Source organism: Calonectris borealis, chromosome 8 (assembly GCF_964195595.1).
Source record: "Calonectris borealis chromosome 8, bCalBor7.hap1.2, whole genome shotgun sequence".
NCBI classification, from domain to species: domain Eukaryota; kingdom Metazoa; phylum Chordata; class Aves; order Procellariiformes; family Procellariidae; genus Calonectris; species Calonectris borealis.
In genome coordinates this window covers 3,559,377-3,584,500 of record NC_134319.1, presented here as the reverse complement: position 1 = coordinate 3,584,500, position 25,124 = coordinate 3,559,377, and the positions used below count along the sequence as shown (strand labels likewise).

The window sequence follows — 25,124 nt, the reverse complement described above, 5'->3', positions numbered from 1 at the left end:
CAGCCATGCAGTTGGAGCTCAAGAGCACCTGCCAGCAAGCAATTTCTGCTTGCTTTTAACAAACTGTGACTTGAAATGAAATGAAAAAGGAGCTACCTGGTGATGGTGAGTTGGGATAGGTATTTGGTAGGCGAAAAACATAATAAATATAGGAAGCAAGAAGGCTGTTTCTGCCATGCTGGTCCTGGTTTCCATCCAAGTTCTTGTGAAGTCTGTTTATGATTGATGCCATCGCTTCAAAAGATGCTTGGCCCAGGTTAACTGAAAGTAATAAGTGAGGAGTTTGTTTTAGACTGCAGAAGTACCCATGAGCAAATCCTAAATGTGCATCTAGTCCACCTTCTAAAGGATAAATGGTGAAGCTTGTTAAGAGTATAGCAAGCATTTCTCACGAAAAACTGAACCTGGTATTTGAACTAGGTCTAATAAACAGCTTGGCAGGAAGACAGGTGTTGCAGTGATAAGCTTCCACTTTTATTAATAACTGATTTAATGAATTTAGGCCTGATTTCTGGAATCAGACCAACTTTGGTCATCAACTGCAATGGTAACAAGATCAAGTCCTTGTTTAATTGATGGATAATATCCTTTGGATATTTATCATACTTTTCCCAGTTAATTACTTCCTCCATTTAAGCCTTAGCCAAAATATAAACTGTATCAAAAAGAACAATTCCATTCTGTTTTGGAACAAAATCTGTTCTAAAAATGAGCACAGAAATCTACACATGGACCGAGGTAGATATTCTAAACAAATCAGGGATGAAGCAGACAGAAGCTGGAGACTGTAAATCTTAAGTTTTTTAAAAACTAGACACTAATGTCCTCCATACAGACAAACTAAACCAATGCAGAACGCTTAAAGAGTGAAAAAGCTTTGAAATGTAAAAAAAAATTCAAGCAAAATTCTTCCCCAGAAAGATAACCTTTCTAAAATAAATGATTGCTATTTTTAAAGCAGTCTTAGATAGCTATATTCCATCATGTCCAAACTCAAGTTTCCTACAAAAAATCCCAACTGCTAATCCTGATTTCCACTTGAGATTTTTTGTACTGCTAGAGCATAGCCCATAACAGGGAGCAAAAAGAAGGATTATTCATGCTGACAGTATCAGATCCACAACAGCTAGAGGAACATACAGCATCTGTATCTTCTTATCTTACCTACTTCAAGATTTTCCAAGGTGACTAGTAAGGTTGAAATTCTTAGTTTCTGAATGTCAGTATGGAGACACCTTAACAGGCTCCAGTGCTAAGAAAATGCTGAGCATCCAACTCGTGAAAGTCAGGCCCCTTTCTGGTGTCTTAACTTCGACACCAAATTACTAGTAATTCTTGAAAACTTTTGTATTAAATATTGCTCCCGTGTATATCACCACTGATCCAGATGCCAGCATGTTTTATTTTGAAGATACATGGTATATTAGTGGCACTAAAATAAAGCATAAAAATGGACTTTTTTATTTCTACATAAATATGATAAAATTGGAAGTGTCAAACTTTCAGCTATGTAATTCTCTATAAAACTTAAATAGAATACCTATTTGGCCTGCAATGACAGGAGGTCTTACTACCAGAAGAATCAGTTTGTCAAGCAGGAGATGAAGAAATCGCACTACCGGCTCCAGTTGAGAGGAATTTAAAGCTGAAATGCTGCTCTTCAGTTCATTTTCCAAGTTGTTTTCCATAATTCTCATGTCTCCTATTCGCACAGGGAACATGTGCTCATCCAGAGCATGGACAAGTGCAAAGAACTTGTCAAGATAAGGGTCCTACACACAAAAAAAACAATAATCAGCAAGAAGTTCCAAAAGTAACTTCACTTTCTATGGATTTGTACCTCATGAATAGATTCTCTCCCTCATTCTTCTATCTAACAATTTAATCTCACAAAATCAGCAGAAACGCAACATCTTTGAGAGCTCTGCCCATACGTCTAATTCAACTGAAATCAGCCAATGTTCAGAAGTTGTCAGGGCAAAACTAGAGGATCCACAGACTATGTATTCTTAGAAAAACAGACAAAAATGCACTAAAATCTTGTTACTATTTACAACACAAATAAAACACACAAGAAACATCAAATGACATACTGGGAATTAATGAAACAAAAGTTGAAATGATTAGTCAAAATGATTGTCATCTTTCTTTTCAGATCTAAGACAGACATGAAAAATACACGGAGAAACAAAAGAGGCAAAGGGGAAAAGGAAAAACAAGAAAACATCACGTGCCTGGATTGTATTTTAGACCTGCTGTATAAGCACAACAGTCTGAGGTCTGAAAACACTGTAGGCTGTTCACCCCCTGTGAATAAAGGCCAAACTGCTCATATTTTTAAGCAGAACTTCTCAAATATACCCACAGCAGAATGTGGAATAACAGGTCTGCTGGCTCAGAACTGAAAATGAGATTGTAATTTCACTACAAGTAATCATTATACTCTTCACAGTATCAACTTTGACAGTGTTTCAACTGTCAAAAGATTATCAAACTCCTTTGATTACAATGACTGCTCTTAACATTTACCTGAGTGTGGAGGGATGATACAGCAACAACTTCTACGTTGAAAACCCCTTTGTGGTTATCCACCCACTTCATTCCAGGGAGTGGAACCTGCAGGTTAACAGAAAGATGAGTGAGGATGTGACAGACAGCAGAGCTAAGGCACTTCTAATGACAATTGCCATTTCTTTTCATTTTATTGTCAGATCACACACTCGTGCCCACACACAAACACACACCTGTCTAAACTTAACAGTATTTAAGAAATAAATAACATAAGAGTTAAAAAAACACATGCACACACACATATATGTACACATACATTCTTTCACTTTTTAACAGAGGTATTCTCCTGCTGATTTGCAGCATGAAGAACAACTCACCTCTGGAGAAAGCACTGAATAAGCCTGTGGTGGTTTTTCCAATGAAACAGGTAGGCAGAACTGACCAGTCTTTAACCGTCCATTTTGAAGCATCGGTATCCACTTTAAGGAGAAAGAATTAACAAAAGAAAAAACAAAACCACACACTTCTTAAAGCTTTCTTGAACTTTGCAGGCTTGACTTCAAATTCTCAAATTCTGCAATGGTGTATGAGTTGACAGTGATGCTAAACAAATTGCAAACAAATGCATTACGAGTATATCCTGTGCTGAAAAACAGAAAGACTGAAAGACACTTACGGTGTATCCGACTGGAGTCTCCAGGGGAGTGTTTTGTTTTTGTTGGCAACTGACGTGGTAGAAAGTAAAAAGCAGGTGGTGGTGATCGGTTAAAGTGGCTGGAAGCTTAATCTTGATTTCCTCATGAAAATCAGGTGATCTGTGCAGAGACCAGACCCTCAACTGAGTCATCAACACAAACAGTGTGGTTTACTATCTTATACTTGAGACAAATCCTTTGAGTTAAAGTATCTGGAGGGAAGGAAGTATATGGACTATCCCAAGGGATTAAAGCTTCACTTTCTGATCACCAAGGACTGGAAAAACTTTGTATATGCATTTACAGTCCACAAAAAATGAAAGTGGCAGCTCCCTTCTCACGCAGGCACTCTGAACTGCGCTGCTCCCCCTGAGCAATAAACTCTTGTGTAAGGTGGAGGCTGCCACAACCCCCAAGCTGCAGGACAGGATTCTCTCCCCAGTACATCTCCCCCGGTACAGCTACAAAGATAGCAACGTGTTCAGGCCAGATTCAGCACTCCTTACCCCACTTGCAATGAAATTATTTTCAAGACCAAGTACTTCCAACTTGTAACTAAAATCTAAAAGGCTCCAGCAATATCACAAAGCACATGCTAACGTAAGTTTGTAACGTAAATCTTCATGCCTACTAACTTGAAGCTTGTACTTACAGCATCTGCTGAGTTGGGCTACGTGCTCAGGATCACAGCCCCTGACACAATGCTCTTGATTTGTACCAGAGCAAACAAAGACTTTGGTTCCTACTCATCACAAAACTCTAACGACAGTATCAACTGACACTGCAGTTGCTGAGGGTGCTATGCAGATAGTCATCGTTAAATAATTAACACTGAGACAGAGTCACTGGTGAGTTACTCCACTTTCACACTGGTAAAACTTCCTTTGGGTGGAATCATACTATCCATATGGGGCCATGTCCTGTCACAAGCTGTCATGTGTTTTACCTGTTGTGATATACTACAGCTGTGTATGCTTCTTTGGAAAATTCAGGACAGCTAGATTTGCCAAAGATGACCTGCAAAAAATTAAAAAAAACACAGAAATGCCACTATGAAACTGTGCCAAGAATTTGTTCCATAATCCCGCAGAGACGTTTACAGCTCCATTCATGAGTCTGTGCAGCTGTGTACAGTTACATCTGCTTGTCACATGCCCCTTCACTTACATGCAACGTTGTACTTAGTCACTGAAGAGTTCACAATTTTAACGATCCCAGTTACACATCCACACAGATATGGCTGAAGAACTGATGAATGTAACCACCCCACACAGATCTTCACCAACTGCTGATCACTTCTGGCCCTGAACACAAGTATACCTATCACCTTTGATTTTTTTGGCATGGAAGTAAAGATGGTATTCCAAACACAGGGTGTCCACCGCAAACATCTCAGGTTAAAATACTAGCTACTACATTGTTACTTTGCAAACTCTATACAAATGTACTCTTTGTTCTGAAATACTGTAATTTTATATTCCCCTGAACTTGTTATTTTGAAATGTATTTCAGCGAGGTTTGCTTTAACACAGGGATTTTACGACTGCAACATGTACTCTGCCTTATCAGCATGCAGCATTCACACAGAGCACAAACTACTTTCCTCACCGGCATAGCATTGCTTGGGTCCTCTCCATACATGAACTGGACTTTTACAGTGATGTTCCTGGCAGATCCTTGGCGGTTGGCAAAGTTAAGGCTCTGAGGATAGACATAAAGAAGATTCCTGCAAGAGACAACGGCATCAAGTGAGCATCTCCGTGTGAGACCTTCATTGATGCTATTATTTAAACCTCTATGGAAACACTCAGAGAGTCAAAGTGAAAGGTTTGACATGTTCCATTAGCCAGATGGTCTTCCCTTCAACGTAAGTGCACACCCATACGAGCCATTTGATAATGACTCCTTATTTTAGACATCAAAAGTCACGATCTTTTAAACTGCCATCATACTTTGAAATAGGTCCTGTTTATAAGGGTGCTTGAAATACACATCTGAAAATTTACCAGTGATTCTACAATCTAAGAAGTTCAAGTGGAAAGAAAACATATGAATAGAAAAGCACTGAGAAGCGTTTATTTGTTCAACACAGAGTGGCTGGTTCCTGTTAAATACCTTCCTTGTTGTGACCTGTCCTTTTTTTTTTTTCTTTCTTTTTTTTTAAATTTCCTTACATCGTGGTGACTTCGGGTTACGCCTCTCCTCTGAAAAAGGATTAAACTGAATGGATATCTGTAGCTTCAGCAGACACACAATCTTCGCAATGACTCAGATGGAATGGTGTCTCCAATTCCACGCCTGACTACCACAGTTCGGGAAGGGTGGGATCAACTAAAACTCACAGCTGAGAACAAGAATAGTTAGGAGCTCTGGAAAACAGTGGGGATGGCCAGACTGAACCAGGAGTGTTCAGTTTTGAGGGAATGGCTGGGGCCACGGGTAACGATACTCGCAGGTATCTAAAGAACTGCTGCAAAGACCAAAGTGATAAAGTGATCATCACATCCACAGGGGACATGACAGGACATAATGGGCTGAAATTGCAGCACAGGAGATTGAGGTTAAATGTGAGGGAAGTTGTTCTAACTGTAAGGCTAGTTAAGCAGTAGAACAAATTGCCTGGGGAGGGTGTGAAATCTCCATTCTCCGGTAGCTTTTGAGGACAGGTGAGGCAGACACCGGTCCAGATCGGTTTATAGACAACCTCAACTTTCACTGGGGCGGACACACATTTTGGAGGCCTCTTCCAGGTCCATTTCTCCAAGCCTACGATTACTTTAAACACAACAGTGACGAGATGCAAAATTCTGCAATATTTTCTATCCTCCTAGCCCTGCTGAGTCCCTGCCAACAAAGTGCAAGTTGGATTCACACAACGTTAGCAAAACTATCCACTACAAGCCCCCGCCTGCCCTATGAGCAAGTAATTTATACCACAGAAAGTCCCTTGCATGTTCCTATAAAGACAAAAAAGACAACAGCCCCTGAACCATTCCACTCAACAGACTCAATTATTCAAAGGAAATACACCTTCTTTTGCCCCCAAACAAGTAAAAGTGTATGAATTGTTATAGGTCTTTAAAAAGTCAGCCTGGAAATCCCCTATCCATCACCTGGCCACCAGACCAGCATCATTCCCCCTTGGACACCCTTGTTCCTAGGGCTCCAACAAGAGGGACCGAGAGGGATGCTCACCACAGGCTACTCGGCAGCCCGGTGGTGAGGTGAGAGCTTCATGTTGCTGCCTTGCATCTGCTAAGGGATAAAAGACTGGCATCTTGCATTTTGCCCAAACACCGAAGCAACCAATTCTGTAACAAGCCCTGGCTTGTAAGGCAGGAGGTAGAAGAGGTTCCCTTCCCCTCTGGGAACTATTCAGTGAATCTGAACACAATTTGTAAGTAGTTTCCAACTGTTCCTTGTCCCAGAGAGACAAGAGACAACAGATGGGCACAGAAAACTGCAGTGCGGAGCACAGCAGGACAACATTTTAAGTGTAATAAAGCAGCCGCTACCAGAGTGCTGGAAACGGTAGACTGAAAACAGAAAGACCCTTTTTTTGATTGTCAGGAGGGCAGTGATTCGGTGCTCAGTGAAGCACCTGGTGCCTTTTCAGATGCCATGGGTAGCCTAAGCACTGGGCTGGCAGTGGGTCACTCTCCTGGAGGAGCGGCTGGAAAGGTGGGCTGCCCTAGAGCATCTGAAATTGTGCTAAATGTCGTTTCGGCAAATGAATCCCACCCAAGGACTTGGTTCTGATGGCAACTCCATTCGCTCCCCAATACCCATGCGTACTCCCATCTGTACAGACAGGGGCTAATGCTAGTCCTAAGGAATTCTCTAAGACCCTCTGAAGAAAAAGGTACCTCCTCCAGGTCAGCACCTATGTACAGCAGTCCAGCTGTATAGCTCCAGAAGGCTATACGGGGCAGCATTATGAAGCCAGGCTCTTTGTCACCCCTCCAGGCAGAGGAGTATGCTTAGCTGGCACGTGGGAATTTCTTCCCTTTCCAGTCCTTCATGGTGAATTAAGTTTTCGAATCCCATCCCCACTGGTCGCTTTGCCTAATCAATGCTCTCACTATTTCAGAGGGGGCCTGTGCCGTTTTTGTGACTCTACTAAATTACTTTGTTCTGGCATGAATACATTTGCTCCTTGATATTCTTTTTAAAATGAAAATGGATATGAAAATTTACTCTAAAATGTACATTGCTCATAAAACTTTTATTAAGTATTATTAGTGCTTAAGAGAAGGATTGAATGCATTTGTGAGGCCAGGCTACAGGATCCCTATATTAAAGGCAGTCTTATGCTTAGGACTGATTTATGCTGAATAGCAGAGACGAGCCTAAACCAAGCTTGCAGTTCTCCTACCGCCTCTTCTGCTAGGGCTTGGCCTGCCGGGAGCAAAGGAGACATTTCGCCAATTTGATGCCTCTAGGAAGAGGGTGCTAGAGACCTACAAGCAGACATTACAGCTGACGTTACATGTCAGGCCGGGCTTTAGCTGCATTCATAACAACAAGCACTGGAGGAAATGTACAGGTTGTTCCCCTCTTCATTGCCTTTCAAGCCCTTGTCATCTGAAAGGCGCAGGGGGCAATTATCCTGCATTTCATTAGGAAGAAGCTCATGTTGCTTAGGGGAGTTCAGATGCACAGATCCCACTGTAAGACAGGGGAGAGTTGCATGCTTGCTCTCTCCAGAGGGTTTCCTATGGCAGGCATCATCCTTTTGTTGACAATTTACATATAGAGAGGGGAAAAAATTCCCCTGCTTGCACATCAGAATGTGACCTCAAATGAAAAATCCTATTTTACCTTACCCTACGTAATTAAAATCCGCAGATCTTCCTGTCTGCCATAAGCACAGTTACAGGAGCCACGGAAAGAGACTCACGGCTGAAAAACCGATAGGAACATTATAAATCTCTCAAAGGAACCGATGCCCCTGTCCAACAGCCACCCTGGGAGGCTGACTTCTGGGTTTCTCCTCCGTTACCCTCTTTCCTTTGATTCATTGCATTTCAAGTTCTCATCTCATTATTTGTGTGCACTAATACCTGGGCTCAGTAGACTTCGTAGGACACCAAAGGTGTAGCCACTATCCTCTGAAAAAAGCGAAACAAGACTTCTGTGCAAAGTCATGGTAGAAGCTGCCTCACTGCGTGGGTGAGATGATAGGCATCGAAGCTGCTGGGCTTTTACAGGCAAAGTAAGTGGCATGGCACTGAATGTAGTCTTCAGAAATCCAGAGGACAGCCCCAGTCCTGTATTATACCACAAGCAGTGGGAATCAAGAGGAGAGAGCAACTTTCTGGTGGGCCAGACATCATGGGGAGGTCTCGTATCACAGTGTTCAATTCTCTATAGAAGGGATAACGGGAGGAGAAGGGATTGACCATGAAAATAACACTGCAACACCAACAACCATGCTAAGCATACACTGATTAAACGAAAGGACTGCTAGTCCTTACGCTTCCAAGTAACAGCTACTTCTTGATGATACTCTTCGCAGATTTCTATCAATAAAAGTTTCAGCCAGAAGCTTTAAACCCAAGGACTTGTGTCTGGAGCTTTTATTAAAATGCTATGCAAAACGTATGCAAAGCTTATACCATTATCTCAAACAGATCTCAAAAGTACTTTTACCTCCATAAAATGAACTGCTGAAGTGCAAAGGCTTCCCAAGCCATGGAAATAATGTCACCAGGCACTCCTCTAAATATTTATATAATGTGATTGCAGCCATTTTGCAAAATCCTTCATAAAGGTATTAAAACATTAAGAGCTGATCCTAACTCTTAGAGGGAATGTCTAACTATTATGAAAATTTCCCTTTCCAGTAAAACCCAGAGACCTTTTTCTTTGCTTTATTCCTACTATAAAAATCATTTAAAGCCCATTTAATAAGGGTGACCCAGGTGCATGAAAGATCTTCAGGATCATGTTTGTTACATACATCTTTTCTTGACTGGGCTAACAGCTCTCAGAGGCAGGACTCCCCCTTAGGGTTTCTAACAGCCCCTGAATCTTACGGTTTAATCATACCAGAAGGTTTTCTCCCCTCTGCTTTCCTGTGTCCTGCTTTTCTTATGGACTCTGTGACTATTGTGACATCTAAGGGTGGTATTTTGTAGTGAGCTTATCACTGCTTGACTTTATTGGCACTGGCATTAATATGGAAACGTGCCTGGCAGCCACTCATGCTTTTTTAATATTTGACATCGGAGCATTTTGACTCCTTTCCTCTTTGGAAAACAAACCCTTCTGAAGGGTAGTGTCGTGTCTGAGCAGCACCCTGGCACAAGCAAGCTCCCGTAGCATGCTGAGTTACCGGGCACCAGCTGAGCCGCGACAACTGCGGCACAGGAACGGGCAGCGCATGGCGACTCGCAGGAACTGCTCAGGCTGCAGAAAACTGGTGAAATGTCTGATCTCCAGTTGCTTGGTTGTTGCCCTTTCTTGAGTAACTTCCTATGTTTTTCTGAAGATTAAGCGAAGAATAAAGATTTTTGGGGGTGATGGGGTTAGGAGTAATTCAAAACTATTTAAAACAAAACTGAGAAAGACTTCTTGTAAGAAATCGCTAAAACAACAGAAAATGATTCATTTGAAATCCTGTAAAACCAAAACCACTCAGGTACTTTGAAGTGGATTGCAGGAAGTCTATACTTTTTTTTTTTCTTTTTTTTTAAATTTTGCAACCCGTTCTTCAAGTTTTGCAGCCCAAAATCCCTATGTCAGATGCCAGAGGCTGGGCTTTGTTCCCTATTACAGGGCAGTGTCAGGCCCAGATAAAAACCGTACCTATGTTTCACCTACATAAGTGAACTCCAATGAGTTTCCCTACAGAAAATACAAATCCTTTAAAAGCACATGCTTATCTACTTTGTTAAACATTGGAAGTGTTTAGTAGGGTTATCAGGTATGATGTATCTTGGTCTACCATTCAAAGCAAAAACTATCAAACCTTTCAGAGTTAAAGTGTTAAGAACCCTAACAACTTCCCACAAAGGCACAATATAAGTGCCGTAAGTGCCGTCCAGATCCTGCACGTGCTTTTTTTTCTTTCACTCATTTGAACAGCTCTTCATACATTTCCACTGATATCACCAAATGAGAAAATACTGCAGGAACGACGACTCAATGCAAACCCTCCAGGCTGATCACTGACCTATGAATAACCTTAATTGTTCTAAAACTTTTTCTAACAGTTTTTTAGTAGGGTTGAGTAAATACTGATTTGATGAGTTTCTTTAGAAACTACTCTGAAAAAACTGCAGATTTTAATAGGGCATGATAGCCCTCCACTGAACAGCTTCTCACAGACTAGAACCTCATGGACATCCCTTGTGAAAGCAATCCACTTTGTCTAAGCTAGATCTCTGGAATAAAGCCCTATGCCACGCAGATCAGCGAATTACTCATGATAAACACTCATCATCACAATAAAATTAAGAATGAATATAACGATTACCATTTGAGCCCTACTTACTAAACTTTTACATGTGGAGTTAAAATAAAGTGCCGATAAAAAGGCAGAAGGAGAGAGATTAAGCGGTGTTTGATTTTAGCAAAAGTCCCTGTTCAATTCTGTGTCTCTATGTAGACTGAGCTTCCCAACTGCATCACTAGAATATTTTTACTTTGCTCCGCCTGATGACACACCTACCTAGCCCAAGCGCAGTACCACTGAGAAGCACCCGATTTAGGAATACAGCAGACTCCCCACTGGCCAAAGCCAATGTAATATTCATCCATTGAATAAGCAGCACCAACCATAATAAACCTGACTCTCAACTCCCAACACAGAATAACACATAAATGTATAACTTTCAACCTGTGAGATGCTCCACTGCAGTCACTGGTGGTCTTGGGTTGTGGACTGCTGTATCTCTAAGCATCAGAGAAGAAACAAATGCACAGTCCTAACTCCCTCTCATTTCTTTGCACAAAAAAACTTTGCTCCCACTGCTCCCCTGGAGATCCGACAGTGCCATGAGCTCCGTGACACTGCAAGAAGTCTTAGCACTTTGCTCACCTCTTGGCTGCCTGTTTACATCCTGAATGTGTTCAACCAGTCAGCCTCCAATGAGTGACTTGTGTTACTTCAGAAATGAAAGGACCATCATGTGTTCATCAATGCACCACGTATTCAGTGCAAAATAAGTGATCAGCCAGTGAATGGACATACAAGAGCAACAATGAACAGCCCATAACCAAATTCCTCGCTTGCCTATAGCCTTCCAGGCTCATATCAGTAATTCAGCAAATAACTCTTCTCCATCACGTTACATCTGCCAACAGTGAGCAGATACAGCCCAGTCTCAGCTGGCCAGGCTCAGCTAACTGTGGCTTTACAAGAGTCGTCAACAGAGAACCAGACAGGCATTTAGTTGGTAAGAGCCATTCCTTCTGCATCTTACACGTGCGCATTTCTGACCTGATTTAATGCAAGCTGCAGAGAATCGAACAGAACTAGGTGAGCATTGTGGTATCTGCATGGGCTTGCATGTACCTCAGGCCTCTTCATAGCTCTTCAGTCTGTCCTGAAAAGCAAAAGGACTGTCCAGCTAAAATACCTGAAGAGCCGGTTAACAACAAGCCGCAATTCAAATGAAGCAAAGGCTGCTCTGATCCTTGGCAGCGCCACACGCCAGGGCGCAGAGCTGTCCCTGCCCTCCCGTTCCCCGACTCTTGGCACGGTGCAGCCAGAGCTGAGACCTCGGGCCAGAATCCTCAAAACTCTCAGTGTTCAGGGATTTTTAAATCATTACTTTGCTGCTTTGCTCAAGTGTTTTAAAATTATGCTTGAGAGACAATTCCTGATTAGTCACAGCCTTTATGATGCTGAGAATTCACAAATACCTGAAATAGAGCAGAAAAAGGAAAACCTTACTTATCCCTTTGCCTTCATAGGTTTGTTCCCTACGAGACAATCCTCGGTGCTTGGTCTCAGCGGTGTACGAGGATGAGGACCTTCAAGACTGTCTGCTGCAGTGGGACACGTTGCAAGACGAGAAATCACTGGGTTGGTTTTTTATGGGACCTCCCATAAAAAGGTTTTCAAACCTTTGGGTTGTGAAAATGCAGTGCTGCTTCCTGGTATAGAATAGTGATTATTGTTTGTATTTAAGGATAATTCCTACATTTGTTTCCACTCTATGCCAGCAGATTCTCTTTGAATGAATCCCCATTCTTCCCAGTGCCGGGCCTGATGATCTACCTGCTCCTGCTGTTTTTCTATACTTCGTGCAGATACTCCAGTAAGTCTGATCCAAATTATACTGGTACAAAATACTCTCTACCAGTTAACCGGAGATCTAAAATACTTTCACATTATTTAATTATGGGTGGGGAGGTTACCTGCATATTATCAACCCTTCATCACACAGGAAGTTCAATGTATGAGATAACAACTTCACTTTTAGAATTATTTTTCTATAGATCCTTCATATTATACGTGCATATGAACATGAACAACAACAACAACAAGTCCAGGGGAGGAATTACTAAACATACAAGAATCTAGCAAAAACCTGAAAACTCTCCGAAGTACAGACTATATTATGCATGGATTGATTTTGATTTCTTGGATTGCTGTGAATGATTTCAGAAAGAAAAATACTTTTCATTCATACTGCAATACTACTCGAAAAACATACATGCTTCCATGCAGAGACCCACTGCAGAACAGGATATTTATTTCAGACTACTTGTAGACTTGCTTTATGTAGTGTGAATCTTAAACAGTAAGAAGAATGGTAAGGTGAGAAATGTAAGTGAGGTATTATTTATCTCACCCACCTCTGGAAAGCAGCTCTTAAAAAATAAGTTTTAGATGGTGTAAATTTCTGCACAAACCTTAACACAGTAGAATCACATCCAGGCAATCTCTGGACCTAATTCCCTCTTTCTCTCTTAATCTGAACTAGATGACAAGTAAATCCTCTGCAGCACAATGAGTTACATCAGAAAATGTACAAGATGAGAATCAAGCTGTGTGAATCACCTGGGAATATTTTGCCCTTCCATAGTTTATCAAGGAGCTGCACAACCTGAAATACAGCATCCAGTGCTCTTAAGTATGGTAAACCCTTTTATACTCTGAGGCAATAAAAGGAATGATACAACACAAACAAGAAGCAATTTAGGCCCTTATCAAGATTATGATCCAAAATTAATCTATTAAAAAGCATTGTGTGAAAAACACTATGTCATCAATAACATTTTATAACAGAAGGTCTGGTAGATGGAAAAATTCAGAATCAGTTTCATCAGCAACGTGCCCGTCTCTCAGTTTTATCTTCCCAGAGATCAACCTACATTCGAGAGGGGTTACGTTCGTTCAAATACACACAGTTTAATGATCAACTTGTTGGTCTGCCTCTTCTAAATTGAAGAGGAGTATAAATAGATCAAATTCTTCAACCCAGAACAGTCACACAGCAAAAACTGTTAGTAGGAAAAGTCTCTGCATCCTGAACAACCAAAGAGTACCAGGAGCAGAAAACATGAAAATCATTCTAGTCTTTCTATTCATTGCCCCGCTTGCTCTTTCAGCTAGAGCCGAGAAGGATTTTTCCTCCTTTGATTCTGCTGCATCTCCCGAGACGAAGTCCAGATTTGCCATGTTAGATGATGTACGAATCTTAGCCAATGGACTCCTCCAGCTTGGGCACGGTCTTAAAGACTTTGTCCATAAGACAAAGGGGCAGATGAATGACATCTTTCAAAAACTTTACATTTTTGATAGGTCCTTTTATGAGCTCTCACTGCAAACTAGTGAAATCAAAGAAGAAGAAGAACAGCTCAGACAAACTACGGCCAGACTGCAAATCAACAATGAAGAGATAAAGAATCTCTCACAGGAGATGAACTCGAAGATTGACGACCTCATACAAAACAAAATCCAGCTGCAAGAGAAAGTATGGGGACTGGAAGACAAAGTCACTAAACTGGCCATTATCCAGCCTTCAATGCAAGAGACAAAAGAAATTTCTTCACTCAAAGTAAGTAGACTTGTGAAAGCCCCTGACACACGAAGCCAAAGTAAATTGTAATGCTATTATTGGTAGTCATGCAATAGAAGCTCGTCTTCTCTTCATCTTCACTGTAGTACTACTATATATTTTGAAAAATAAATCACTGTGATAATCTTAAAAGAATCAGTGTCTTAATCTGACATATTGTTTATTTTGCAGTAAAATTCCCTAGCGAAATCAGTGAGAAAATCGTGAAATTATAAGGCTCTCTATCTTTTTCAGTATTTTTTTGCAAATCAGTTTTAAGAAATTCTGTAATAATAATAATGATAAAAAAATTTGCAATCAGGAAAGTGATGTGATTACCAAGCCCATAGGTTTGTATGTCATCAGCTCATTACAAATCAATGCACTAGGAACTGTCTGCTCAGGAAGTTTAAACCTTTAAAGAGGGACATCTATAGTACCTATATGACCTCCAGGACCAAAGAACCTTGCAAGTGTTAATAGACTTAATGTCAATGCATGCAAGCATTTGGGTGGTTATAGGGTTCCCTATGGAAAAGGAAGTATTAATTATATTTTGCAGAAGCATAAAAAGGCTAAGCAACTTCTGTGAGAAAATACTGGATATCCGTGTCAAAGCAGAGAGATGAATCCAAATCTCCCAAATCCCACACTAATACCCAAATGATGGGAATTCTTCTGTTTTTTGGATCAGTGGCATACATCTAGTTTGAATCAAGGGGCAAATTCACAGAACATAATTGTTCTGGTCGTGAAAATGGAAGGCAAATAACAACAAAAAAGGTCTACAAAGCTGCCAGCAGTTTGTCTCAAAAAAAAAAATGGGTGTTCACTTCAGAGGCAAAGAAATTCGCCCCTTCAGAGGCAAAGCAGGCAACCCTTTGGAAAAGGAAAGGCGATGTTAAATAGTTCGTGCCTCTCAAAACCGGCCCCGTGACAAGAGTTATGGAGGCCGTGACACTGTGAAGGTCTGCTGCTGCTTCTAACCACAACCCTCCTCCCTCCCTTCCCATCCTCAGGCTTTTGTGGAGCAGCAGGACAACCACATCAAGCAACTTCTCAAAATCGTAGAGGACCAGCATGTGCAACTCGACAGACAGCACAATCAAATAATGGAGCTGGAGGACAAGGTACAGGAACCACCTCTACTTCTCTTTTCAGAATTTGTCATCTCTCATAACACTGAAGAAGTCAATGGCCCAACCATTCATGTGGGTCAGCCATCCCTCTTGTTCACAGTTTGGGGGTGTAGAGGAGGGTATAAACAATTTTGACCGCAAACAGGTACCTTTTTGGGTGAGAGACTGCTGTGCTGCCAGGCAGGCGGCTATGGCCAGGGCACACAATGACCAAGAACACAGCTTTGAAATACCGCCTATCGATACCAGGCTGCTGCATGTTCTGACTGCTAATTTTCTTTTTTTTTCTCTAATTATCTATCATATTATTGTTCTTCCATTGGTCTTCTAAGTATCATTACCTTCTCTCTCTTTCTTCTTTTCCAATATTCAGTCCAACAGGGAGCCATGTTCTGCAGTTCAATACGTGTCACCGTAACGCTGGGTATAACTGACATGCTCATATTTAATTTATTCCTAAGAGGAGGCTATAAAAGGAAAATGTATTTCAGCCTAAGGAACTGCGGGTTCTGTGCTCTTTAGATGTTGGTATTATTTGTCTAAGTGATGTCACCTGAGGAAATAAGTTAAATCTGTTTGCCCATTAAGGTGCACCTCGTGAGAACGGGTCATTTACTTACCTCATGAATCCTACCTTGTTTGAGCAGTGGCACAGCTGACATTCATGCAACTGAAATGCATCAGTGCAGTTCTAAAGTTATTTTTATGTTGTAAATTGGGTATTCTAAAGGATTACATTCACAAGAAAAATTATTCTCTGCATGACATTGTTCGGCTTGATACATGAATCTCATCATTTCAGAGCCTTGGGAAATTAACAGTCTGTAATTACGGTTCTTTTAGCTAAACCACATAGAGCTCCAGGAACTCGCAGAGAACTCCTTCACGGGGGAGCAAACAGAACCAGAGGCCATCCCCTTTCCTGTGCGCAACGCCACAGTTGTAACATACAAATCTGACGGTGAGACCTTATCTCTTAGACGTGGCTACACAACACATTGCATTCGCAGTATTCTCTGTGAAAGTTTTGCATTGGTTTTTAATAGTCAAAGACTAAAAGCAAGAGACTCTTATGTTATATACAGCGCTGTGGGAAGGAGCTGGATTTCCTGCTTTGGAAAATATCACCATCTATTTAGTCCCATGACACATGTAGGTATTTCTGGGATGACATACAGAAACAACCTCCAATAATGCAGTAATCCTGTCCTCAACCTCCAGCCTCCATTCAGCCCTTGTAAACATGTGCTGTGACCATCCTTTTACTGACATTGTCAATGCCTGTCTTGGAGAGTAAGAACAGAGAACTAATTTACTTCACGTTGCCTAATCCTAAGATTTGGAAGAGCTTTCTTTAAAGTTGAGAGGCATTTTCAAACTGCAGCAATGGGAACGGTATTTATTGGGAAATAAATACCGTTCAAGGTACTTTACAAGGGAAAGGAAAGTCCATTTGCCAGGCTCTAGTCTTGGGCCTTACAAACTTTCCAAAATTATCTATATTGATACCTTGCCTAATTTAAAAAATACAGGCGCTCCAACCTATGTACAACTTGGCAGCTGTACTACCAAGACCAAAGCAGTTTGTCCATTTCATGACATTTATTGTAAAATAAGATTACCAAAAAGATTGTTCTAGTTTTTGTTTTGGCTCTATCCCATATAGAAATTCAAGTTACGAAGCTGGATTAAAACTTACCACATACAAAACAGGATTTGTAATTGTCTGCTGTTTGCTTTCCTAGGTGCCGCTCCTGACTGCACTGCTCTTTTTAACAGTGGCATGCGGTCCAGTGGTGTTTACACTATTAAGCCCAATGGCTCAGAAGCTTTCAATGTCTACTGTGAAATGAAATTTGGTAAGACAGCTGTGCTAGCAACAGTCTAATTTTCACCTAAGTAGTTTCCTATAAGCCTAAAAACTGTGTCTCACTGCAAAGTACACAAAAACTTATCGTGGTTTATGTATCCTCTTGACTTCTCTTACTGTTCTGTCTGTGCTCTGAACTCAGGTTTCCTATATCCTAAAGTCTCCTTAACACTGCTTTCATTCTTTACTCACCTCTTGTTTACACCGAGGAAAGGACTTTCAAGCATGTGACATAAATTAAGTATATTAAAAAACCAAGCCCCTTTAGCTATAGAGAATGAAAATGGTTAATTATAAATGCACTATACTGCAACCATGAATAACTTTTCCAAATGAAAGCAAATAGTAAATACCTTAGTAAAATTTTGTTTCATTAACAAAGGTTATTGCTTGAGACTTCGATATACCAAACTAACCCAAAGGGCTGAGTCCTGGAGACAGGATTCCTGTGTCACGTTTGGGTGAGTCAGTAGCTATGCATCATATAGATCCAGAATTATCATGGACCAGAATGCACAGCATCTACCCAAGCTCTGTCTCTGTAACAAACCCATTGGTCTGTTCCTTTTGCCACTACCCAGAGATCACACATCGTTCGGCCAGTTCACTGTTCCCTGTTTTTTTCACCCTGCAATGCATCATCCTGCTGGGCTGCTCCGTGCGTGTCCTGCCCGGCTTCCTTGCGTGCTCCCTTTGCCACAGCTACCCGTGTCTGGGGACATGCCTGGGAAACGTGGCAAGGCCGTGTGATTTGTTTGGTTGTGTAAACAGAGCGGCATGGGGTTGCCCTGTGCAAAAAGCTCCTTTGCTTACATTTGTTGAAACTGGTTAAACGAGGGTGTCATGACCTGGTCAGGAGAAAGACCCCACCGCAGCCCTAGTGTGGACACAGCCTCCAACACTTCATACCTTCTGCGAAGCTGCGCTCCCAGCAGTCAAGCACTATCAGTAGAGGGAGTCTGACAATCTGGCCAAATGTCTGGAACATTTCATATCTCTTTTTTATCATTTTCTCTCTGTTTGTGTTTCTCAGCCCTCATAAACAAAAGAAAGCCAGTTAAGGCAGCTTAACAAAACAAGGCCAGTGAGCTGAGTCACTGCAAGTGTGGCAGAGGACACTCGAACAGCCCCGTGTTCTGTTCAGCTGCGCTCACTTCAATTTCTTTCATGAAGATTTAGGCTAACTCATTCTACCTCAAAATTGGAGCGCCCAAGAGCACGCTCATGGACAGTTAATAAGGCCAAGGCCAAGATGAGTCAAGCATCTGCTCTCTGTACAGCCGAGAGGCTTTATAGCTCAGTACACGAGCACTCAGGTCTGTTGCAAAATGAAGAGCAAGTGGGATTCATACGGAGCCACCTTCAATGCAAACCTATTTTCTTCTTCACTGCAGTGGAGAGCGAGCTCGCACAGGGCAGCCACAGCAGCGCAGGCTGCAGGTCAGCGGCTGATGGTCTCGGTTACTTTCCATCTTCTCTCTAGTGCTTTAAACACTTACGCCAGGCTTGTGACTTATTTCCCTTTCGCATTCACAGGCAATTCCTGGACTGTAATCCAGAACAGAGTGGATGGATCACTAGATTTCAACCAAACCTGGGATGCCTATGCAAACGGTTTTGGTGAACTCAATGGTAAAAACACTTTTTTTGTGTCTTTTCTTTGTATCAGTTGATTTGAGAAGCTGAATCTTCTTAATTAAAGGTGTTCACATGACAGCAGACAACACCTGCAATCAAATCTGAACAGCTTACCTAATTAGTGGAACACCAGAGAGTGCTTACCAGAAAATGTATCTCAGTAAAATTCTCAAAGACACACCTTCACATGTGTGTTTAGAAACTTTTGCTGAATCAAGGCCAGAATGCTTTAAATGCTATTTTAATTACCGAGATTTTGCTATTCATAAAAGCACCGCCCAAAAGCCTTTAAAGTACACACACAAATGCAAAACCTCACCAGGTTGCTGTCACTACTTTCTCTCAAACTTTCTGCAGTGATGTTTCCCTTAAAACCATCGCACTAATTTTTCCAAAGTCAAGAGAGCCCGAGGCTGCGTGTGCTCCCCTGCACCAACACCTCCGGCTTCCCCGCGCGGTGGCCAATCCCCTCCATGGCTGGATAGGATGAGGAAACACCCACGTTCCCCTGTTAATCATCAACTCCAAAGAATTTGTAGCACCAAGTGCTGCCCAACAGCCTCCCCATCCAGAAGATTTTCCCTATTTTTCTCGTACAATGAGATGACTCTACTTTTGTTTAGAAAACCTTTTGACTTTCTAGGCACAGCACAGATCAAAACCTCAACCAATGTGGCAGCAATACTGCCTTACTTCCACCTCTTCTACGATAAAGAGCTGCTATATCTCAACTTTTCCCGCATTTTGGGACAGTAGCTCACAACTGAGGTAGACTTTTACCTGTACAGTTTGTCTGACCATATTGAATGCTACAGTTGCTCCTTGATTGGTCTCCAATTCCCATACACTAAACCAGCATGAAGCCACATCTTTTCAGTGTCAGAAAGATTTTGCAGAGGATCACATCACTCTCAGCTATGTCCTACTCAGTTCTGTGCTGCATATTCTAAGGTGATAAAAGATAACAGGCTCCTTACCTGTAAATTGTGGGAGTATTTTACTCAACCATCTTGTCTTCTATTGCTTAAAACGCCACCTGCGTGTACGGCACTCACATTCACTACACTATTTCTACACGTGGCAATTACCTATTGTGCACTAGTACCAGCAGAACTGATAATAAGCTACTTAATGAATATAATTTAGGAAACTAATTAAACTAATTATCAAGAATTCTAGCAAAAGAAAAATGCTAAAGTTAAATTCACTTTGTACACAAGGGTATCGAAACCTCAGTTTAGTTCTGCAGCTCTTTCCTTAAAAAATACAACAATTGCAATTAGGTTTTATGTATGTCATTTGCTTCATTTGTCACACAGTTCCAATTATGCATGTTTTAAATGTCTTGAGCTCCCTCTCAGAGTTTCACAAGAGGTGGGAAAGTTAAGAGAGAAGCTCCAGTTCATTTATATCTCTTGCTTTTATTGATCACCAGTGTGCAATTAAGAAGAGGTAAACAAAAAGAATGTAGCAGGAGACCTCTGAAAAGATCAACAGTCCCCAAGACTCATATTATTGATTTAATTAAAGCAATGAATAAATCCTTTTAAATACTATATTTTCACACATACTTCCCGCAGGTTATCTGTAAAAACAAATTCAATAGCAGTGTGAGCAATACGGGGTTTTAGGGGAAGTTTATCACATAGCCCCTTCCCCACTCTCTCTCTGCCCGGTGACTTCTGTCCCCTAATCCTCACCTCTGACACCTCTTGATTCTGACATTGCGCAGCTTATTTGAACACACCTTTTCAAATACCAATATTTTAAAGGTGAATGAGCTATCTGAGGTATGGGTTAGAGATCTGAAAAACATGGTAAGTGTTTTCATGCCTGGTTCCGTATTAACAGCATCTATTTACTACGACTTTGCAGAGGAATTCTGGCTAGGCCTGAATAAGACCTATTCCATTACTAAACAAGGGGACTACGTCTTACGGATTGAGCTGCAGGACTGGAAAGATAATAAACGTTACATCGAGTATGCGTTCAGCTTGGGAGGCCCCGAAACAGACTACACTCTCCAGCTTTCACGGATCTCCGGGAGCATCCCCAATGCACTGCCGGAGCAGACAGAACTGCGGTTCTCAACTGCAGACCGTGACGTGGACATAATAAATGACTTCAACTGTCCAGAAAACTACCTAGGTATCAGTATGCTGGGTATATTACCATGGCAGTTTCTTTGTTACATGAAGGATGGTAGTATGCTTTAGTGGGTAGTTACTGATATTAGCCTGGCGTTAGATACAGAAGAGAGGCTAGCAGCATCTTTCCGCTTGCAGGAAAGGGCAGAAGATGTCTGTTGTTGACAGATAGCAGGGTCCTACAACGAGGCATCACCTTTCTATTTTATAGATAGGTAAAATGAAAGCATAGTGAGGCTGTGCAAACAACCAACAGCAGAAACAGAACTAGCAGCACAGGTTGAAATAAAACCCCAGGATGAGATTCTGAGCTATGAAGTAGAGGGCAGTTCTTCCTCCGATGCCTGCTCTGGTGTGGCAGCCCTAGGTTGGATTGTTTAATCCCTCCTTGCAAAAAAGAGAGAAGACAAACTGACCCTTAACTCCACTTTGATTATAACCCAAAAGTTAAGAATGACGGTGAGTTTCCATTCAAAGGGAGATTTTAGCTGTTTGTCAAGTGTACATGCTACAAACACTCTCAAAAAAGCAAGAGAGATGCAAGGCTGAAGACATATTTCTCATGAAGATAATCTGGTTAAAGGATTCCTAATTCTTTGATTTTATGAAGCTTTTGCATTTTGCCTTTGCTTATAGCAAAAAGCAAACAATTGAAAAAGCAATTAACGATTACACCACAGGATACAGAATTGCCCTCCAGACACCTGCTTCATGCAACAACCATTTTGTACACCATTTTAGGCTTGAAAATTGTTAACGTCTGAAACAATGCTGAGAGTGTTACTCAGCTCTAGTGACCAGAAAGCAGATGGCCAATGACTTCCAAAGTGCTAAACTTTCATTTTTAGCACAGAGTCACTGCCAGTCCTTTGCCAGCAGAACTGGGCTTACAATTTAAGCTCGTGATTAAGGACACCTGCCAATAAAAAAGAGAATTTGTTTACTAAAGGCTCTTCAGCCTCCTGTAGATGCAGAGATTTAACTATTTATACCTGAGAAAAACATCAGCAAATCAGAAAGTCAGTTGTAGAGGGTCACAGGAAGTATGGAAGTGTGGAGCTAACTTCGTAAGTGTCCCAATTCAGTGCAGTTTTCTGTGCACCACTTCTTTTATGTGAAGCAGACAATAACGGGGAGCACAACTTCTTTGTATTGGCCCTCAACTTGCTAGTGTAAGTGGGTATACGTACAAGCACCGTTTCATTTGGGTATACTGGGTAATTGTCACTTTTGTTGGAACTAGCCTAAAGAAGATTTATGTTGCAAACGGGAGCTGTCTACTTGGAAACTGAGCACAGTATGTTAGGGTACAACTGACAGTGACTGACATTACCACACTTTTCCTTAGGAGGCTGGTGGCACAGTGAATGTGAGGAAACCAATCTTAACGGGAAATACGTCACACCAAGGTCAAGAGGAAGACTAGACAGAAGAAAAGGCTTATACTGGAAGCCTAAGAAAGGAAGATACTACTTGCTCAAGTCAACCAAAATAATGATACACCCAACAGATTTAAAAAGTTTTAACTGAATGCTCAACCTGATGCATTTTAATTCAGAACATAGATACTGAACGTTACTACATCAAAGAAGTTCATGTTATGTTTAATAACAGATGCATGTCTAAATCCATGCACTGTAAGGTGTATTCTCCAATACATAAACCCTGAGGCATTTGCAATGGTCTTACAGTATGTTTGGTGAGTATTCTCATTCGCCCTAGCCCCAACGTCAATGTGCTGTAACTCATGCGGAGCTTTTACCTCTCCAGGATGAAACTCTAATGCCTAGGAATCAGCTGCCTATTCACGTGCTAGATAGTATTGCTTGGGGGAGTGGGTTTTCAGGATGTTGCATTTGTTTCTGGGCTGTGTAGTAGGGAACACGGAAAGTGTTTCAGTAAACAAAGGGCTGGCAAAATGCTACAGAAGACATTTAGGTATTATTCTATAGGGAAAAAAAGAAATTTTGTTTCGTAAAGTAACTGATTTTATGTTTGGTTCATGTTATCCTTGTGGAATGTTTCTATGAGCAAATGAAAGATGGGTAATTCTCCATTTTAGGGTTCTGTGTATTTCCAGACAAATGTTAAGCAGTGTAGCTCAGGCCAGTCTTCGCTGAAGCACTGTAATCACGCAGCTATAGATGTGTACACACACATCAAGTAAGCCACAGCACAGACCTAATCTTTTAGATACCACACTTGAAGAATAACTTAAGAACTACACTTTCTTACTGAAAGTTAAGAGCTAAGCTTCAAAGCTTATTGAAATAAATAATAGATCTTTTCTTCTCGCTTGAAACGGATTCAGAGCCATCCCTTTGCGACCTTTTAGTACACCTAAATGAAAGGCCAAGTGAGCACATGACAAAACACCTTTCAAATAGAGAACAGTTGCCTGTGGGGACAACTCTAACGGAGTCAATGGCACCAACCAACAAAGGCTGTAGGCACAACCTACGTGACAGTGTTGGTCCTGCTCCTGAGAACACATTCACATTTGTTTAACTTCAGCTGCAGAATACCTTAAGGCAGAAGGACTATAGACATGGAAATGTTGTGGAAATGTTGACTGACAAGGACCCCAATTCTGCAGTTACATTGAGTCATATTGACTTGTATATGTTACCCAACCCTTGTACAGTATGGATTTTTTATCACAACATTTGCAACCATACAGAAAATGGTTTTAAATTAATTTATTTTAATTTAATTTAAATTAATTTGTCGGAGTGAAGCAACTGTCAACAGAATGTGCTAATTACAGAGAAACTGCAAAAATACTTTTACTCTTCATGGATTTATTACAAAGAAGAGATCACACAGTGCTGCTTATTTGTACTGGTGTATTGTAATGTTTAATTACCTGTCCGACCTCTAAAAATAAATAAATAAATAAATAAATAGACGGACGACCGACTAAATAAATAAATAAATGAAACTTTTGAAAAGACGTGAGATATGGAAGTTGACTAAACTCTTTTTTGTAAGTTTTGGTTTATAAAAACCTGGTTTGTATTCATCTAACTTTTACAATAACAAGTAACTTGAATTGGTGAGTAAGCTGGTGAAATTACTCAACGGAAGAAGACAGTTCCACTCAGAGGTGTAATGTCTTTAAAAATACTGTGAAAAAGCTTTAAATGAATAGTGGTACATAATGAAAAGAAAGCTGCTCCCTGCGTGGACTTAGTTATAGAAAGGTTATTGTTTTCCAAGATACTTTAGAAAAATTTCTTATCTTCCAGATCTTCAGATTTTTTTTTTCAAGCATTGTAAACAAAGAAATTGCTTTAAATCAAAATGGAAATATGAATGAAGGGATTACACATTTTCTTAATTTTCATCCCCCATTTTAAAGAAAAAAAGTAAGTCACTGAACATGTCAGAAAGTAACAGAAACAGTAAGAGAATGATGACTTTAGCAGACAGACAAAGAAAAAAACCTACATAAAACTGAAAAGAATTCAACTAAATTTCACTGTGAATTTTGAGAAATGGAGAAACTTATCTCATGTTCCTGTTCACAGCCAAGTTTTATGCAAATATGTTTGTCCCTTCATGTCTGTGTATTTTCTGCTGTGTCAGTCTGGACCCTTTTTGTGCCTCTGGCACAGCAGCTCTACTGATACAGCAAGTTTTGCAACGAACCAGATGATAAGGTAGGAATTTCTAGATTTGCCAGTCTCAGATCTTGAAATGTGAAACGTATTTCAAAACTCTGACCTGTATGTGGTATTTGGAACGTAGACGTCCCTGGCGGGAAACTCCAGGATTTCTCTTGTAGGTCTAACTCTGCTGTCTGGGTAAAGTTTGACTTGCAGCAACTCTGGAGTTAGACAGTAATGGGGATTCTCTGGAGCTGGAGATATGTCTATCTTTAATTGAGCTGTAAGAAGAAAAGAAGAAAATGGTTTTATTACAATAAACAGAAGTTAAATATAAATAAAAAAAGCATGTTCACGCTTTGTTTCTTCAGGTTAATATCCTATATATTAATTCCATAAATAAAGAAATTATAAATTGCAGCCAAAGTGGAATTGTTAAAAACAACTAACAGTGAATCAAACTGATATCTAGGGCAACTGGGGTACCAGATAATAAGAACC

At 40.9% G+C, this 25,124-nt stretch overlaps 2 protein-coding genes across 4 annotated transcripts in view; one reads left to right on the top strand and one right to left on the bottom strand.

The window, feature by feature from the left end:
* Window positions 1-25,124, bottom strand: part of DOCK7 (dedicator of cytokinesis 7) — a 108,422-nt gene that overhangs the window by 41,621 nt on the left and 41,677 nt on the right. For 2 of the 3 annotated variants that reach the window (XM_075155621.1, XM_075155619.1), the window contains exons 14-21: window positions 24,742-24,904; window positions 4,815-4,932; window positions 4,153-4,223; window positions 3,188-3,326; window positions 2,889-2,990; window positions 2,530-2,616; window positions 1,541-1,772; window positions 97-261 (exon numbers count right to left, since the gene is read on the bottom strand). In XM_075155621.1, the coding sequence (XP_075011722.1) occupies window positions 97-261; window positions 1,541-1,772; window positions 2,530-2,616; window positions 2,889-2,990; window positions 3,188-3,326; window positions 4,153-4,223; window positions 4,815-4,932; window positions 24,742-24,904 (1,077 nt within the window). Of the gene's footprint in view, window positions 1-96; window positions 262-1,540; window positions 1,773-2,529; window positions 2,617-2,888; window positions 2,991-3,187; window positions 3,327-4,152; window positions 4,224-4,814; window positions 4,933-24,741; window positions 24,905-25,124 lie in introns of those variants that run through there. The other variant, XM_075155620.1, reaches the window with a different exon arrangement.
* On the top strand, window positions 13,642-24,447 carry ANGPTL3 (angiopoietin like 3). The gene is made up of 7 exons (XM_075155612.1): window positions 13,642-14,221; window positions 15,241-15,351; window positions 16,204-16,321; window positions 17,106-17,219; window positions 18,767-18,862; window positions 20,744-21,016; window positions 22,364-24,447. Exons 1-7 carry the CDS (start codon window positions 13,724-13,726, stop codon window positions 22,543-22,545), a joined length of 1,392 nt encoding a protein of 463 aa, XP_075011713.1. The 5' UTR covers window positions 13,642-13,723; the 3' UTR covers window positions 22,546-24,447.